Raw genomic sequence first — 19,447 nt, 5'->3', positions numbered from 1 at the left:
CGAGTATACTGACGGCTCACTTGTAGTGACGTCATCAACGTCTGTCTGTTCCATGAGGATTCCGATCCTGATCGAATCGAAACCGTTTCTTGGTCCAGCACCAGTCGAGAAACACGCCATCCTTTGTGGGGGGATAATAAGCCGGCCATCCTTCACAAAAACATCGCTGGTATGTCATTTTATCCCGCTTCGTAAATCGAATAAATATCTGGCTTGGCGACGTTTGATCGGGTCGCCGTAGAGGTTTAAAGGGAAGGGGTTTCCCTGCCTCGGTGTAGATATAGTGCAGGCTCATAAAAAGATTGTCTATGGAAAGGTAGGTTGCGTTTAATTAAATAAACTTTCGATCTGATGAGTATTCTGCACAGCAGGTTTGTGTGTGTGTGTGTGTGTGTGTGTGTGTGTGTGTGTGTGTGTGTGTGTGTGTGTGTGTGTGTGTGTGTGTGTGTCTCGACATGTTTGTACATGATATAACGGGGGTACTGGGTGTCTCTTTTTAAGGCCCCCATCCCCTCCCTTATAAGGCTGCAGTGAGGAGTTCCCGTTTGGACGGATGGTGCGTGACTCGCACACCAACATGGGCTTTTGGGCACACCATGACACCACCCTTCAACGGCCCTGCCCCCAAATCCTCTCTCTCCCTTCGGATCGTGGTGCCTAGCGACTCGCTCAAAGGGTCTTCGCCCTCCAAATGTACTTTTCACAGAAAATCTTGCGCTTGCTGCAATCGAGCTTCAGAATACGAATGCTTTATTTATTAATTATTTTTAGTATTATTATCATTATCATTATAACTATTATTATCCATTATTAATAGTAAAAAATGGAATTCGTCTGTAATTAATGATTTTTTTTTTTTTTTTACCACTTCGTGTGTGCGCGTTTTTCCCCAATTTTAATTTCCGTGTGTTGATGAATTGATTGAGTAATGCAAATTCCCATCAGGTACAGGTGCGTGTGTGTGCACACGAGGCGTCCGCACAGAGTCGCAGCGCATGGGGATCGCAATGCGATGACAATGGCGATACGTCAAGGCTCGTTTAGCGAGACCTACGTAAGTCCATCCGTGGCACACGGGGGAGACCCCAGAGCCACGGTGTTGGACGTGACGAAGCGCTTCCAGGCGTTCTGTTTCAGATCGACAGGGTTGAATGATCTGCTTGGCAATGCCAAGTTCAAAGCAGCGTGATGGGAATCTTACACGTCACACTACATACATTGTGATACAAATCATATATATATATATATATATATATATATATATATATATATATATATATATATATATATATATATATATATATATACACCCACAGCATTTTCAAAATGTAAACCCTCGGAAGGAATCCCGATAGAGCGTAATGTATATGGTGATGTGGTGGTGCGGGACAGACGGACGTATTATGGAATCTCCTCCCCACCGCCCCGTCCCCGTCCCCGTCCCCTTTGCACCCAACCCTTTCTCCCATCCCAATGGCTCGTTTGTTCCTCCATTGCCCGCCTACAATACTCTCGAAGCGCGTACACGTCTCGGGGTTTCCGAGCACGAGCGCACGTACACGGTGTACGGCGGTACATTTCCGCAGCACGGGATTCCCCCTGCACGGCGCTGCGGCAACGTCACCATCACGGATTATGACGATTCGACAGAGTAGTATTTGCAGATTTCCCCCTTTCTCCCATCAATGAATGGGCAAACACCGTCGAGCCGACGTTGCGAGGGCGAACGATTCACGATGTGACTCGTGGTCTGAATACGCACCATCCCGCACGTACGTTTTACGCAGCCTACGTGCGGTTGCTGTCCCGCCTCGTGTGACGTCTCCCACGTTATCCGCACTCGAGGTATACACGAAGAGGCCACCAGGCCCATCACGCCTGTGCCGCTTCCACACACACACACACACAAACCCAATCACCCATTCTCGGGACTCATCGACACCGAACCCACACCGAATGCGCACGACCTCGACAGACCTCTCGGAAGTCGAGCCTGCCTTCGATGGGAGACCTCGACGAAGGACCGCAGCAAGTGCCGGTGGTGTTTGTGGACGCAAGGCAGGAAAGCTGGGAACAGGGTGCTCGCCTCCAAGCTGTCCCACGAGTTTGGATTCATTCCACTGTCGAGTGAAATCCGACTAAACTTCACCACCAACTAGTATCAATCGCTACGTCCACAACAGGCAAGGCTCTCAGGTCCAACGTTTCGACCACTGCCTGATGGTGGTCTTCATTCGGGGACTGTGCAGGGTGTATTATAGATTCAATGGGGGATGGTTTTTTTTTTTTTTTGAATACGTGATCGAGGCTCGTGGCAGTTGTAAGAAAATATTATAAATTTGTTTTGAGGGTTTTAACTTAGACTGGTGTTGCGTTAATGGTTAGGGTGGTGGGCTTGGGATCCGAGGAACCTGAGTTCAAATGCCCCCTCAGCTGTTGAATTAATTCCAGGTGGGGTTGACTCTGCCTGTCATCCTTCCGAGGTCGGCAAAATGAGTACCAGCTTGCTGGTATCCTGTGTCGGAGTAGCGACCCGTCAAGGATTGTGCCCCATAGCCAAGGAGCACCAACGCTCTGCACAGAGTATGGTCCCATTGGATGGATGGGTGGGTGGGTGGTTGCTGGCATGGGATATTCGGGTCCTGAGTTTAAGCCCCATTGGCTGCTGAATTAAACCAGGTGTGGTTAACTCAGCCTGTCATCCTTCTGAGATCGGCGAAATGAGTACCAAATAACTGGTATAGGGGCACAGCATCAGTGGCATAGTCGTGCCCTGACAAAAATAATAGCTACCTGGCAGTCAAGCTGCCATGTGCAAGAACAAGGGCTTAAATATGAGTCAACTACCATACTTGCACTGGCCGTGTTAACCCGAGGTTTGTTGAAAAAGTTCTGAGAATGAGAAGACGAGATGCTGACGGTTCGTCTCGGGAGCACAACTCGGTAGTTTTCAATCCACTAAAGGATGTACTCATGTAGTTCGTCAGAAAAAAAAATCCTTTTTTTAATTATCAAATCTTATGTACATAATATATTGGAAAAATGAAGGACAATGGACATGAGACTCTCCCTTTCACCACATTGTGTGTTATCTCCTCATCTATAAATTTTACCCTCGTTGTCAAAATTATTTTGTTTTATTACATAAGAGAACACCCACACAAACACATAACCAACCACACATCATGCAGAGGGAACATCTCTCCCAGTAACCCCTCCCTCTCCCCACCCTGGCTCTACCATGACTACCACTGTGTGGGATATTTAACGTCTGTTGCATATTGTCCGGCAATAGTCTCGGTCTTTAGGATAAAGACCACTCTGTGGTCGAACTGGGTCTTGCTCTCGGTTGCAAGGTGTTGTGGTTGTTGGTGCTTTCACTCTGCCGTTGTGTTCATGTTTTTCTCCATCATATACACGAGGTCAGAAACGTCCGTGGAGCACTTTACACACCTGCTGGCAGGATGGCCTGGAGGTACACACACTCGCGACTAAGCTATCTAGCCTGGGTTTGAATCCCAGCCCAGCTATAACCTGTCACCTTGGTGTATCGCATGCAGGGCAAGACATCATTGTGTATGCTGTCCCTCGGATGGACGTTAAGGCTGGGTCTCCCATCTGCCAGTATTATTGGTGGACCTCAAAAATGAAACTGTGCCCTTCCTGAAGAATAGGAGAGCTATCCTGAACAAATTCCAAATGCCTGCCCTCACGTCCTATGTCTCATGGCGAGAAACTGCTTCGGTAAAACTGACGCTCTGTATCTCTCGGAAGTACGTGATGGTGCTCACAGTGAATCAATCCTTTGAGAGTTTTTTGTGTTTTTTGACACAACCCTGGACATCAAATCAGCTTATTTATGAGGCTACATTTGTAGAACTGTTGGTGACTAGGAATGCTGTTTAACCATAATGACTATATCAACAAAAATGTCCAGAAACGCAGCAACCTGCTGCAGGTTGAGCAATGGAGTGGAGTTTCTGTGGCCTGCAGGTTGGCGTACAAGGGGTTTTGGCGTTCCCACCTGAGCACATACGAGTAGATCATGTAGGTATCTCGTGTTTGCCTACTATACTGCGTTGTTGATTCGAAATTTCCTTCGTCACGTGATTGAATATCAAGGTGATGCTCGAGAACTTCCTTGTGTGACTCAAATCGCGACAGGTCAATGTGTGGTCCTCATGGATCGTTCATTGATATCATTGGAGCAGCAGCGAGAGGAGATATGAAAAGGCTTTTGAGAACAATTGAATTAAACTCTGGGAAGACCTAACTGAAATGAACTTCAAGAGAAACCATCAGGGAAGAATTCCCTTGTAGAGGATCTCTTGTTTTGTTGGAGGGGGCGGGGGGGGGCAAGTACCTCTCAAAGGTGTCTGACATTCTGTTTTCCCTGTTTTGAACTGGTCCGTTTCGAAGGACACGTCGTGATGCGCGAGGCGGGCGGAGTGGAACCAAGAATGGCATACAAAGGAGATGCTGGAGAGGGAGGGGAGAGAGGAGGAGGCGAGCGTGCGAGGAGTAAGGGCGGGAGCCAGGCCGGCCAAGGTTGAGCCGTCGCCGCACCTTTCGCACAGACCGCCTGACGTTCTCCTCACGGCGCGTGCCCTCTCATTCGGAGATGTGCTGCTCCCGCTGGTAGTCGCGGGTCCATGTGGGCAGGACGCGGTCTACACGCTTGAAGCACCTCGAGACGGAGAAAAGAGGAGCAGGAGGGAGGATCAGGTGGTTTTCGTGGTGCTTCCGTGAAAAGAGCAGGTGGTGGTGGCTCAGCGGTAGGATTAGGAGGTTGTGGTGGAGCCGTGATCGTGGGAGGTCTTTGTGGTTGGACCGTAGGAGGAGGAGGAGGAAGAAGAGGAGGCCCAAGAAAAGGAGGAGGAGGAGGAGGCGGCGTGGAGAGCCAGAGGACTCGTGAGTCCGCTTGCATGGAGACCCCTGCGCCTTGTTAATCATCTTCGCCCTCAGCGGGCATGACGGGCCGAAGGCAGAACGTGTGGATCTGCATATGCTCGTGTATGTGTACGACCTTCACCTTGTTCCTACGAAAACCCTCACCCCTTCTGGAGAAAAACCTCCTTGCCGTCAGTGTTTTGTCCGTGTGTCCGTGTTTGTCCCTGACCCACGTCCTGTTGTCCCTCAAATCCCCTACCATCGGGCCGTGAGTCCGTGACGCGGCACCGTCCGTCGCAATGAGCGCGTTTTATTTTTAGTTCCAACTCGTATCGCCCAGGATGTTCAACCCAATCGTGGAACGCCTTTTTCTCAATTGCTGCCTGTTAACGTTATTTCTGTTTGTGTGTTTCACAATTTCAAAAAAACCCAACTCCATTTGTTTGTTTTTTACAATGATCCTTCTCCACAATTTATCCCTCCCGAGTTGAATATATATATATATATATATATATATATATATATATATATATATATATATATATATATATATATATATATATATATATATATATATATATATATATGTGGTGTTTGCTTGCATTTAATTTCTCAGCCGAATTGTTGTTTGACTCTAATTGAGAGCATGATTGGGAAGTCGGCTTGCTTTTTATTATTATTATCTTGAATGATCCATATTGTTGTGCTCGTAAGGATGTCGTGTAAAAATTGAGTACTAATTAAAGTACTGTTGGTACTTTAACCAACGTAACCAACCAGTATTTTCGTATCTCCACAATATAACTTGATTTCTACCTTTTAAGGAATCCATTTATTTATTTTGCAATTTTGGGTTTGGCAATAGCAACGAGTCTGAATGTTCTGTGTACCAGGACTTGTTGAGTTAAGTTTTTGCATTATTGTGCACCTCTGTCTCTCCCTCTCTGTCTTTTTTTTTTTTACCATTTTGTCCTGTTGATGATGCAATTAAGACAAATTCACTGCTATCTCTGACTAGTGTAAATGTGCTCCATTGTAAAATTTTAGCCTTTCCCAAAATTATATGTAAGTTTAACGTCTTCGTCTCTCTCTCTCTCTCTCTCTCTGTCTCTCACTCTCTGTCTCTCACTCTCTGTCTCTCACTCTCTGTCTCTCAATCTCACTCTCACTCTCACTCTCACTCTCACTCTCACTCTCACTCTCACTCTCACTCTCTGTCTCTCTGTCTCTCTGTCTCTCTGTCTCTCTGTCTCTCTGTCTCTCTGTCTCTCTGTCTCTCTGTCTCTCTGTCTCTCTGTCTCTCTGTCTCTCTGTCTCTCTGTCTCTCTGTCTCTCTGTCTCTCTGTCTCTCTGTCTCTCTGTCTCTCTGTCTCTCTGTCTCTCAGTGTCTCTGTCTCTCTGTCTCTCTGTCTCTCTGTCTCTCTGTCTCTCTGTCTCTCTGTCTCTCTGTCTCTCTGTCTCTCTGTCTCTCTGTCTCTCTGTCTCTCTGTCTCTCTGTCTCTCTCACTCTCTGTCTCTCTGTCTCTCTGTCTCTCTGTCTCTCTGTCTCTCTGTCTCTCTGTCTCTCTGTCTCTCTGTCTCTCTGTCTCTCTGTCTCTCTGTCTCTCTGTCTCTCTGTCTCTCTGTCTCTCTCTCTCTCTCTCTCTCTCTCTCTCTCTCTCTCTCTCTCTCTCTCTCTCTCTCTCTCTCTGTCTCTCTCTCGGTCTCTCTCTCTCTCTCTCTCTCTCTCTCTCTCTTTCTCTTTCTCCCTTGTTACATTTGTTCTTGCTCTCCTGTCTTTTTCTCTCTCCCTCCATCTCCATCGGTGTCATTCTCCATGGCTCTCATTGTCCATTGCGCTTGCTCTCCATCTCTCTCCATCTCTCTTATTCTCCCTCTCTATCCATTTCTCTCTGTCTCCATCTATCTCTGTCTACAACTCTCTCTGTCTCTATCTTGTCTTCATCTCATTCTCTGGACCTCAATCTCATCTCCCTTGTTCTCCATCTCGCTCACTCCCACTCAACCATCTTGCTCACTCTCACTCTGGTTTTGCATCTGCATCATCCTCACTCCCCATCTCCATCACTTTCACACTCCGTTGCTCTCACTCTCCACTGCTCTCACTCTCCGACTCCACCACACTCCATCTTTCTCACTCTCCGTCGCCGTCACTTTCCATCCCCACTTCCGTTGCTCTTGCTTTCATTCTCACTCCATCTCTCAAGCTCTTATTTTCTCCTACATTGCTCTCCTTCTCCATCACTTTCCTCTATCGCTCTCCTTCCACATTGCCCTTGCACTACATCACTCTCACTTTCCATCTCTCTGTGTGTCTCTATGTGTCTCTCAACTTGTCTCTCCCCATCTCACTGTCTCATTTCCATTTATCTCTCCCCCTTGCTGTCCCTTTCCTTCTCCATTGCTCTCCTTCTCCTCCATCGTTCTCCCTCTCCTTCTCCATCACTCTCCCTCTCCATCTCCATTGCTCTCCCTCTCATTCTCCATTGCTCTCCCTCTCCTTCTCCATTGCTCTCCTTCTCCATTCCTCTCCTTCTCCTTCTCCATTGCTCTCCCTCTCCTTCTCCATTGCTCTCCCTCTCCTTCTCCATCGCTCTCCCTCTCCTTCTCCTTCTCCTTCTCCATCGCTCTCTCTCTCTCTCTCTCTCTCTCTCTCTCTCTCTCTCTCTCTCTCTCTCTCTCTCTCTCTCTCTCTCTCTCTCTCTCTCTCTCTGCCTCTTGGTACCTCCCAGTCACTCTCTCTGTCTCTGTCTCTCTCCCCCTCTCTCTCTCCCCCCTCTCTATTTCTCTACCTCTCCATCTCTCACTCACTCTCACTGTCCATCCCTCTCTCTTTCTTGCTTTAGATATATATATATATATATATATATTTTTTTTTTTCTGTCACTCTGATCACTGTCTATCTGTCTCTGTCTTTGTCCTTTTCATGTTCTCTGTCTGACTTTGTCTCTGTCTTTGTCTGTCTGTCTGTCTTTTTTTCTTTCTCTGTTTCTGTCTGTGTATCTGTCTGTTTCACTGTTTCCGATTGAGTCTCTGTCTCTCTATCTCTCATTCTCCATTTGTCTGTCTCCCTCCCTCCCTATCTCCATACCTCCCTATCTCTCGCTCTCTATCTTTGTATCTCTCACTTTTCTCTCGCAGAAGGAATTTAGAATTTAGCAAAAGAGAACGAAGTACTATGTATAATTCTAATGAATTCATCATATATAATTTAGCAGTCAATGCAATAATAATAATCTATCTATAATTCCAGCCATCTCTGTGTGTGTGTCTGTCCATCTGTCTGTATGTGTATGTGTCTGCGACCGCCGTTTCTCGACAACCACTGTTCCGATGCAATTGAAACTTGCCAGGAATATTGCTGGGGACCTGTGGATGTGCCTTTTCAAGGTTTGATATTAATCGAACAAGCGGTTCCCAAGTTACGGCCATTTATTTGCCAACCAATGACAGGACACGGTGCTATGACATCATGAATTACGTCACAATTATTATTTTTTTGCAAGTACGGGCCCGCACGTACGGGCACGCATCTACTGGCACACACTACGCACGTACAGGCCCGCACGTACGGGCACACGAGAGTGAAGGAACGGCCTGTGCGGTTGTTGTTTCTGGCACACGGTTTGAAAGTTTTTTTTTTTGCACGCATGGGCACGCACGTACGGGCACGCACGTACGGGCTGCCCATGTCAGTTTCATGAAGTGTGAGGAGCTGCCCGTGTCACAGCACCAACAAATGCACGTACGGGCACGCACGTAGCATACAATCAATACTCCCGATTTATTTTTATTTTTAAAAACATTTGTTTGTCAGTTTGATATTGATCAGTACCCCATCAGTAAATCACTTTAATTGGGTTTGACCAGCCTCAAACCTCTACATCACATCTCTTATCTCTGCATCATATCTCTCATGATGTAATTTACCTAAATTAGCATCTAACAAGGATTTATAAGGAAATCTAACACAGGTGGAAGCCATTCAGCCCACCATGCGTGCCTGAACACCATACACCACACCACACACGCGGTTTGAAAGTTTTTTTGTTTTTTTTGCACGTACGGCCACGGACCTACTGGCACGCGAGAGCGAAGGAACGGCCTGTGTGGTTGTTGTTTCTGGTACGCAGTTTGAAAGTTTTTTTTTATGACGTCATGATTGACGTCACAATTATTCTTTTTTTTGCACGTACGGCCACACATGTACGGGCACGCACATATGGGCACGCACATACGGGCCCGCACTAGTAATAATAATGATAACAATGATAATAATTCTGACGATAATTTACGGACCGGTGTTTGTGTGTTTGTTTGTCATGCTACTCCTCCGACAGTTCTGGGCTGATTACATCCAGGCTTGTTGCAGAGGATCAGCATACAGCCCAATGAATGTATCGTCGTATTTTTATCTTTGGTGGTGGTCTTGGGGCGAGGGGGTGAAGGAGGGGGGGGCGATGAAAATTCTCTATGTATATGTGTATGGTGCAACGCCGCCTCCAGTTGAGGAAGGGTATTACAAGTTTCAACCATTTAAACTGCAGTACTGTATTCCTGTCCCCACATTCTCCTTTTCCAGGTGTTTTGAATCAAAAGCAGAAGGTATGTTTTTGCTTCATGCATATAACCCGGAGGGGATGGGGGGGGTGCCTTTACAGAGCTTTCAGTTGCCTATACACTGCCCAAATAAATGTATGCATCAGTAAAACGCATTGCCTACTTGGAACAAGATCACCTGTCGGGTGGATACTCTGCTAGTAATAAGCAGGCACTCTGCTCGTAATAATAAGCATATAACGATAAATACAATTTATTTAATATAACATATCAGGCAAAACAGGCAATAATACGACACAACAAGGCAATAGTGCACATAATGACTATTACATTGCCTCTGGATAGACGAACATTTTCAGTCTGGTTATTGGTTGTCCAAATTGTGAGTTTAGCGATATAGACAAGAAGATGATTTGTAATTGCACCTTCCACTGGATGGCAATGTACGATATAACTTACAGAGAGAATTTGGGTCTTCCCCTCACCCTGAACCCCCTACCCTGTAGGCTTGAAAATGTTTTCTTGCATCTCCATTTGCCAAAACGATTCCAACGGTATGCAATATAATGGGCTTACTACAGGTGCGGCCAATTCTATCGATGGACAGACAGAAAATACATCTTTACTAGCAGGGATCTATGGAAATTCCACATAATGTAACGTGACTTCAAGACCTCAGCTCTCCCTCCCCCTCTAATCGCTTGTAGTGTTTGTGTGAGAAAGGTCTGAGGTTGGCCTGAAGACTCAATAGCTCAGTGGGTTGTTGCCATTTAATTGATGAGGTCCTTGGGTTTGAGTCCTGAGTTGAGTCAGAATTTTTTTCACACAAGCCCAATGCAGGAATTTATTCCTATTGATTAAATATTTAATTTATGCACATTATGTTAATGTCAAGTTGCATTCAGGGTCAGAGTTCTATTTTTTAAATACACACACACATTTCTCCAGTTCCAGTCAAGTTTGGACACACCTACTCATTCAAGGGGGTTTTTTGTTTTATTTTTATTATTTCCTGCATCGTAGAATAATATTGAAGGCATCAAAACTATGAAATAACACATATGGAAACACATATTTTGTAGGAATGAAATTGTCAAAACTATGAAATGTATGTATGTTTGTAGGAAAGCATCTGTCGGAAAAAGGCTTCGATGTCCGTCAGCACACAAAATTACTGGGCTTCCCCATTGTCTCGGCTCATTCACCTGCATTTTTTCATTTTTTTAAAAATTAATTTATATTTTCATTTACGAATGCTGTCCAACAATTCTGTGATTTTTCCCAGTGTATTTGCTTCGATGTCCATCGGCACACAAAATTTCAGCTTTCTACGCCACACGGAAGTGACTGATCTTTAACATCAGTCAATGAGTCAGTGGTTAGAAAGAGCTTAAAATATATATATATATATATATATATATATATATATATATATATATATATACATACATACATACATACATACATACATACATACATGTACATACATACATATAGTAATATATAAATATAAATATATAATAACCACTCACTCAAATAACCACTCACTGACCGACTGATCTTAATCTGTACTAATAAAAGGCTACGTGTGTGTGTGTGTGTGTGTGTGTGTGTGTGTGTGTGTGTGTGTGTGTGTGTGTGTGTGTGTGTGTGTGTGTGTGTGTGTGTGTGTGTGTGTGTGTGTGTGTGTCAATGTGTCTCCTCCATAACTCCAAAACCATAAAACCTTACATGCTGAATCTATGCATGCATCCTAAGAAAATTCCAAGGAAGTGTAGAAGTGAAAATTGGGTGTTTTGCTTCATTAAAACACCCCTTTTGAAGATGATTAATGGCGTTATTTAATTATATCCTTCATCAGGCAATCTTTGGCCACCTCACTCTCTGGGTCTGAAAACGTTTCCTGGGTAACCATGTTGGGGTCTAAAGTTACCATGTTTTTTTTGGCCTGCTCACCCATGCCTTGACTTGAAACAGGCTGCAACAGTTTCTCAATGATAAAGTTGTTGTTTTCACTTTCCTCACTCATGTTATCGAATGCCTGTTCATCATAGCTACGCATCGCTGGGTATATTGCAATGCTTATAAACACCGGGGACGTCAGAGTTTGTGGCTTGACGTTTCATGTGTGGCTAATCACGTGCCAAACTAGCCATTTCTTCACAACCGTTTCGTTGGAGTGCTTGCTTGAGTGCTTAAGCCACTTGGTGAGCACTCTCCAAGCTGCTTGGTTGTTCGTTTCGGTTAAAGTACCCATGCTGTCAATGGAACATTGATTCGACAGACATACATTTCTGCCTGTGTTGGACCCTGCGGTGCCGTGCGGTTGGTGCCTCGGAAGTGTCTCATCCGCTGAAAACGTGAAATTTTATTTTTACAGGACATCATTTTGTTTTACCTTTTTTGTGCGATCTCCTTTTAATATAATCCATCCCTTTCGACATTGATACGTATATAAAAACAATAAGGTCCATCCGACAACGGGTTTGCCGTGCGTGATCCGGCTGTGAAGGAAGAGAGCATAGATTGTCATTTTGTGTTCTGTTCCTTGATATATTTTTTCAATTAAATTTTGCTAATTTCCCACTTGAATTCCGCTTTCAAAGAACTCTCTTTCAAGCTGAATCTTTGTGTTTGTCGTTTTTATGTATTTTATGTGTGTGTACGTATTATAAACTGTATTACCATAACAGAACTTGACATGTGTATGTATGTGTGTGTGAGAGAGAGAGAGAGAGAGAGAGAGAGAGAGAGAGAGAGAGAGAGAGAGAGAGAGAGAGAGAGAGAGAGAGAGAGAGAGAGAGAGAGAGAGAGAGAGAGAGAGAGAGAGAGAGAGAGAGAGAGAGAGAGAGAGAGAGAGAGAGAGAGAGAGAGAGAGAGAGAGAGAGATATAGATATAGATATAGATATAGATATAGATATAGATATAGATATAGATATAGATATAGAGATATATATAGATCTCCATGTGTGGTGGGTGGGTGTCTTGAGGTGAAACAGATACAGATCAGGTGTGTGTGTGTGTGTGTGTGTGTGTGTGTGTGTGTGTGTGTGTGTGTGTGTGTGTGTGTGTGTGTGTGTGTGTGTGTGTGTGTGTGTTTTGTTTGGGATCTACATATGCGAGTGGAGTCCTCCCAGGGCAGGCTCAAAGTATCCACCTTCATTTCAGTTATCACAATTCATGGACCAAGCTGTGATGTTGTCTGTTCTCAAAGTTTGGTGTCAAGGGCTCTCTTCAGGATCGTCACTGAGCCCCAGACAGCTTCTAACTGTAGTTCGTTTGTAGGAATATTCCCAGCGATGGTTTTTCGCTCACCTGTAAAGTAGTTCCAGGGAACTTATAGGATGGCGCGTCTGTCCGTCCACAAATACTTGCAACTTCTTCTCAGAAACGACACATAAGATTTCAATTTTACCACAACCTTCATCACCCACGATGGCATGAAAAAAAGAGGAGTCTGAAGGGGTCTAGAGAGGGAGCTTATGGGGGGGGGGGGAGGAGTGGGTTACCTCCCCAAAGAGCGATTTGCTTTCTTCTCAGAAACAATACACACAATTCCGATGAAACTTCACGCCAACTTTCATCACTCATGACGTACCAAAGTTTGTTCATGACATTAGAAAAATCTGGCTCTCAAGGGATTTAAGGGTGGTTGCCCCACAAAATAAGTATTTCCTTTCTTCTCCAAAACTACACATAAAATTCCAATGAAACCTGATCACCATCCTCACCACCCGTGATGTACGAAAGTTTGTTCATGACATTAAAAAAAAATTGGGGTCTCGGAGAGTTTATGGGGAAAGGGTGGTTGCCCACCAAAATATGTATTTGCTTTCTTCTCTAAAACTACACATACGATTCCGATGAAACGACCACCATCTTCACCACCCATGATGTACTAAAGTTTGTTCACAACATTAAAGAAAAATCGGGGTCTAAGGGGTTCTACGGGGGGTTGCCTCCAAAATATGTTTTTGCTTTCTTTTCTGAAACCATACACACAATTTTGATGAAACTTGACCACAACCTTTATCACCCATGATGCACCAAGGTTTGTTCATGACATTAGAAAAATTAATCCATCGGTATTTACTTTCTTCTCCACTATATATTTTGTGGGTCGTCCATGCCTACCAGTGGTTGCCTGGTTATCTTATCCAGCCGATATAAGGTGAGTGCCCAGGGGTACTGCCCCTTTGTTTAATATCTCTGTGAGGTTCTTTGTCATCATTCCTGTAGGTCCAGCTATCACTGCTACAACTTTGGCATTCTTCAGCTTCCAGGATCTTTTCACTTCATTCTTGAGGTCTTGGAGTTTGGTCATTTGCTTGATTTCTGCATTGTGTAGTTCAAAATCACTGGTATTAACACCTCAATCAGCAATGCCTTCTTCTCTTTTTTGTACCTAAGTATGATATTTGGTCACAATGCTTTGTTTTCGATGTTCATGCTTGATGGGATCATTCGGTCGTTCGTGAGTGGTAGGTACTTCCATGTTTTCAGTAATGACTTTTGATTCATCTTCCCACAAATTCTCGAGAACTGGGATATCAAAGCTTTTGCAGATGTGCCAGCGGATTACTTTACAAACTGTTGTGTCATTGTGTGTACAGCTGTTTTGACACGAGTTTGTTTTTTTGTGTATGTTTGGTCATTAAGCATAACATATCATTCTCTTTACTAACCCCACCTCCACCCCTCACCTTTCTCTCTCTATTTTTTTTTGTCATATATATATATATATATATATATATATATATATATATATATATATATATATATATATATATATATATATATATATATATCTCTCTCTCTCTCTCTCTCTCTCTCTCTCTCTCTCTCTCTCTCTCTCTCTCTCTCTCTCTCTCTCTCTCTCTCTCTCTCTCTCTCTCTCTCTATCTCTATCTCTATCTCTATCTCTATCTCTATCTCTATCTCTATCTCTATCTCTATCTCTATCTCTATCTCTATCTCTATCTCTATCTCTATCTCTATCTCTATATCTCTATCTCTATCTCTATCTCTATATCTCTATCTCTATCTCTATCTCTATCTCTATCTCTCTCTCTCTCTCCTCACTTTCCTCCTCTTTTTCTCTTACTGATAATAAAAACAGTATTTTCTAGGAATGGTTCTAATATACACTTGTTCAAAAATCCAGATAACCTTTGAACAATATGCTGTTTTTGGAGCTGCTCAGGTAATGCCCCCTCCTCTCCTTTTCTTTTGTTTGAAGCATTGTTTCCTTAATGTTTTTTTTTACGTTCTAGTTACCAAATTTATTGTTCTCATTGTGTATTGAGGCTATATTGTATGAGTTATGATGCTTATGATTAAGAGATGTATTGCTATTAACTTTAATTGAACTTCTTTCAAGGCAAGCTAACAACTTTTAATTTCCTGTAACGGCTCTTCGATACTTCTTCCACGGAACTCTAAGCAATAACATTTAACTGCCTGTGCCTAAGAATGTTCTGCCAAAAAATTTAGCTTGGATGGGATTTCCTCAGCCCAGTTCTCCCTTTTTTTGGACTCCAGTAGTTGTGGCTTCTGGAACTCCATTGCAACATTATCATATTGATAAGTTATTGAATTATAATTATCAGTGTTGATGATAATATATTGCACTGCAAGTTCTGATGATTATCTCCAAAACGTTTGTATTGGTAATGCAGTTACAGACCTTGAATGGAGCTCCTCTTTTGCCTGCAACAGGTCGGTCTGTAAGCCTGGTGATGGCTGACAGAGGGGACTCAGGTATGGCTGGAGGAAAGTCAGCCAAAAGTGATGCTGTTGGGACAGCAAAATCTCATGGCACTGCTTCAACAGCAACCACTCTGCGCCACGAACATACAGCACCATCCAGCTCTGAAAGTAGGAAGATTCCTTATGCTTCGGCCACTCTGCCTCTTACAGGAGCCGTAGGTCCAGCCTATGGGCAGGGGGGAGCAGAACCTGGAGGTTTGGCTGCAATGGGCCTACCTTTAGCAGCATCTGAACCAGGTCTTGGGCCAAGGCCAGATAGAGTCTCTCCTTGTCACCTGAGAGAGCTTGAACACCATGAGCCTAATAGTTTTAGCACGAACAGTTCCACACCTGACTCGGTGGTGAGGGTGCAGAGACGTCGTCAAGCCAAGTGTGGATGGTTGAAGAAGCAGGGCGGTTTTGTGAAGTCTTGGCATTCACGCTGGTTCGTGCTGCAGGGCCAGCAGCTGTATTACTACAAGGACCAGGAGGAGGCCCGCATCTTGGTAAGTTGTGAGACCGCCAACCTGGGTCATTATTTCTGCCTGTTTCCTGCCAAATGCCGTCGTGTTATATTGATTTATGCAGCTAAATGGGGGATGGGTATTTTCTTTCTATGTTTCCATCCTTCATATTTTGTGCTTTAACAACAGAGCCTGAAACATTCTGGAAATAGCACATGGCATTCTACTTCCCCAGAAATATGCTTGTGAGGAAAGGTGTATCAGGGATTTGTGGCTCTGTGTCTTGTGAAGTGAGTTTTGTACATTATGCAGGCATAGGACATGACGTGATGATGTTTTAAACACTTATGAGATTAATAAAGTGATGCACAGTATAACTTTGAAAATTGCAAGATAGCTTTCATTTTTATTGGTTAAACTAGCAGAGCACCCGCCCGATGGGCAATCTTGTTCCAAGCATGCAACATGTACTCTTCTGATGCATACCTCTATTTTGGTGGTGTATAGGCAACTGACAGAGTTGTGGAGGCAAAAAAAGCCCCCATGAAGATTTGTGCATAAAGCAAAAACATACCTACTGCTTATAATTCAAAACACCTCACTGCACTGGAAAATGTGGGGACAGGAATACTGTTCTGTAAATGGTGGAGACTTGTAATACCCTCCCCCACCTGGAGGCAGCGCTACACGATGCACATTTACATAGAGAATTTGCATTCGTCCCCCTCCCCCAAGACCACCAGCAAAGATAAAAACGCCCCGATCCATCAATTGGGATCATGCTGATCCTATACAGTAAGTCTGGATGTAATTGGCCCACAACTGTAGGAGTAGTCACGCAACAAACAAACAAACAAACAAACAAACATACAAACACTGGTCCGTGAATGATAGTGAGCATAAGGGAAGAACGGGGAAGTGATTGTGAGAAAGAAAAGAGGAGCTCCATTCAAGTGAATTTAACGTTGCATCTTTATTTACTTTTAACATTGTTCTTAACAAATGGGAACAGGAACAATGCAGGCATGATAGGCCAAATGGAGTTCTCATGTGCCAAAGTCCCCTGTGTATATTTGTGTAACGTTGTTTAGAACAGGAAGAAATGGGAGGGGAGGACAGGGAGTTGGGGGTGAGGGTGCATGGAGTTGGAAGAGGGAGATTGAGATGTTGGGAATGGGGGAGGGAAGTTCAGGACTTAAGGTAGGAAGGGGGATTGAGTACTTTGGGCTTGGGGCGGTTGAGGACTTGAAGAAGAAAGGAGGGTATGACAAAGTGGGCGTGGGGGAGAGAGGGCAGAGAGGGGGACAGAGTTGGGATGGAGGGGTTTGAGGCTTTTGATGCGGTGGGGAACGAGTTGAGGACATTGGGTTGGGAGGGGGTTTGAGGATTTGAAGAAAGGGGAGGGGAGCACAGAGTTCGGACATGGTGGTAGGGGGGCAGAGAGGTTAGAGTTAGGAGGGAGGTTGAGGACATGGGATTGTGTGGGTGTGTCATGGGGGGGAGGGGGGGTGGTTCAGGGCCTAAAGTCACATTTTACATGATGCAGAATTTCCATGGGCCGTTACAGTCTTGTTGTATATTTTGGCTCTGTCAGGTCTTTTGTGTCCTCTGGATCTTTTGTATCCTCTGGATCTTTTTTGGTGTTTGGGGTCCCCGGAGTCTTTTGCATCCTCGGGGTCTTTTGGGTATTTTAGGTCTTCAGGGTCCTTGGGGTCTTTTTAGTACTCAGGATCTTTTGGGTGTTTTGGTCATTTAACTTGGGTCCTTGGGGTCTTTTTGATCTTCAGGGTATTTTCAGTCTTTTGAGTATTTTGTGTCTTCAGGGTATTTTCCGTCTTTTGAGGCTTCTGCGTCTTTGGGGCATTTTTGGATATTTAAAGGTCTTCGGGTCTTTCATGTTTGTGGGGTCTTTTAGGTCTTCAGAGTCTTTTTTTGGTCTTCAGGGTCTTTTTGTTCTTTGGGGTCTTTCAGGGTTTTTGTGGTATTTTGGGGTCTTCAGGGTCCATTGGGTTTTCGGGGTCTTTTCAGTCTTTGGGGTCTTTTAGGCCCCTGGAATCTTTTGGATCTACACGGTCAATTTAGGTCCTCAGAGTCATCTGGGTCTTTTGGGTCCTCGGGGGGGGGGGCAGGGGGGTCTTTTGGGCACTTTAGGTTCAGTGTTTCAGGTGACAATTGTCGGTGACGTCACATCACCTGTCCAACCAATGTGTGAAGTGCAAATATGCATACATACATACATACATACATACATACATACATACATACATACATACATACATACACTTGCTCCATTATATATCGATTCTCATCCATTTTGATAGTCCTATTTTAAATTTTACGCAAATGTAGTATCCTTCTTGACGCTTGCTTTATCCCTAACTTCTGAGAACATGACTGATCAAATGTACCATGATACCTTTGATAACCATGTACTCAACCGGCAATCCTGTTGTAACTGAGATTTCAGAAAAGGAAAATTGTCTCTTGAGTTAAGATTTTATAAGCAGCATCACTATCATCGGCAATCATTGCTGTTATCAGCCAAAGGCTATTTGCAATAAAAGATGGATTTTACCTTTTGGATCACAAGCAATTAAGCTATGACCTGGTTACTGCAATGAGACATGCAGGAAACACCTGGCCCATCATAAGCCTGGAGCACTTCCAAATAAGGGAAAGGTTCTTTTTGCATCTAATCATATTATTTTGATCATGTCTCACAGCTGAATGATGTCACTAGTTAACTAACATTAATTCCACCAACAAATTGGATGCATGTTGTTCTCTCTGGTGAGTAAAACAAAAGAAAATCATTTGAAAAATGGTTGATAGATTCATGCCATACTGACTTAAAAATTCACCCATTCAAACATAACAGGCTATGATTAGGCTATGTTATGATCGGCATCATATGTTATCATAACAGGCTATGTTATGATAGGCATAACAGGCTATCTTTCATTGACTCAATTCCCCCCTCTTGCTTTTTATTTCAATGCTTTTTATTTTTTAATGAATACACCTGGATGAAACCGGAGATGCAGCCAGGCAAGAAAACATTCTCTCCTCTCTCCTCTCTCCTCTCTCCTCTCTCCTCTCTCCTCTCTCCTCTCTCCTCTCTCCTCTCTCCTCTCCCCTCTCTTCTCTCTCCTCTCTCCTCTCTCCTCTCTCCTCTCTCCTCTCTCCTCTCTCCTCTCTCCTCTCTCCTCTCTCCTCTCTCCTCTCTCCTCTCTCCTCTCTTTTTTTCGATTTTTACATTTATTTCAGTTTAATTTTTTTAGTCTCCAACTACAGGGCTGCTTAACTTTTTGCAAAGTGCAGTTACAAGTCTATCTGTCACCATGTTCTCTGTATCCAGAGCATCGGTTCTGCCGAGGCAGTTTCCATGGCTGGTTATCAAGGCTGGACATTGATTGCCAATCTGTCGCAGGTTGCTGTAGGTTAGGACAGGAATTTGGACAGAAAATGCTAGGGAATGGGATACTCATGCAGCCTAATGTCCTTCCAAAGGATGGCATCGTCGTAGATACAAAATCCTGCTCACAAAGCAGTGGTCAAACAGTTTATATTCAGTTTGGGAAATGAACTCATAAGACAGCTCAAAGCAAGTACATGGCCTCTGAGCTATCCAGTTATAGCTCACTATTATTAGGAGAGGTGCAAAGCTATAAATTAATCACTTTACAACATTATCGCCATCCTTGATTACAAACTGAAACAAGGTTGTAAAATCAGCTCAGAAAATCAGAAGGGATTATATTTTTGTTATACCGTAATTTGAAAA

General features: G+C 44.0%; 1 protein-coding gene across 2 annotated transcripts in view; it reads left to right on the top strand.

Annotated features, from left to right (window-relative positions):
* LOC147018392 (rho GTPase-activating protein 24-like) overlaps window positions 1–19,447 on the top strand; it is a 241,847-nt gene that overhangs the window by 21,934 nt on the left and 200,466 nt on the right. Inside the window, exons 1-2 of one of the 2 annotated variants that reach the window (XM_085897986.1) lie at window positions 4,429–5,013; window positions 15,170–15,705. In XM_085897986.1, coding sequence (XP_085754112.1) covers window positions 4,971–5,013; window positions 15,170–15,705 — 579 coding nt within the window. In that variant the 5' untranslated portion in view covers window positions 4,429–4,970. Of the gene's footprint in view, window positions 1–4,428; window positions 5,014–15,169; window positions 15,706–19,447 lie in introns of those variants that run through there. The other variant, XM_085897987.1, reaches the window with a different exon arrangement.

Source organism: Eptatretus burgeri, chromosome 10, assembly GCF_056783735.1.
Source record: "Eptatretus burgeri isolate ZD-2024b chromosome 10, Ebu_testis_v1, whole genome shotgun sequence".
In the NCBI taxonomy this organism is placed as follows: domain Eukaryota; kingdom Metazoa; phylum Chordata; class Myxini; order Myxiniformes; family Myxinidae; genus Eptatretus; species Eptatretus burgeri.
Note: the sequence above shows the minus strand (reverse complement) of the source record. Positions and strands in the feature narration are given on the sequence as shown.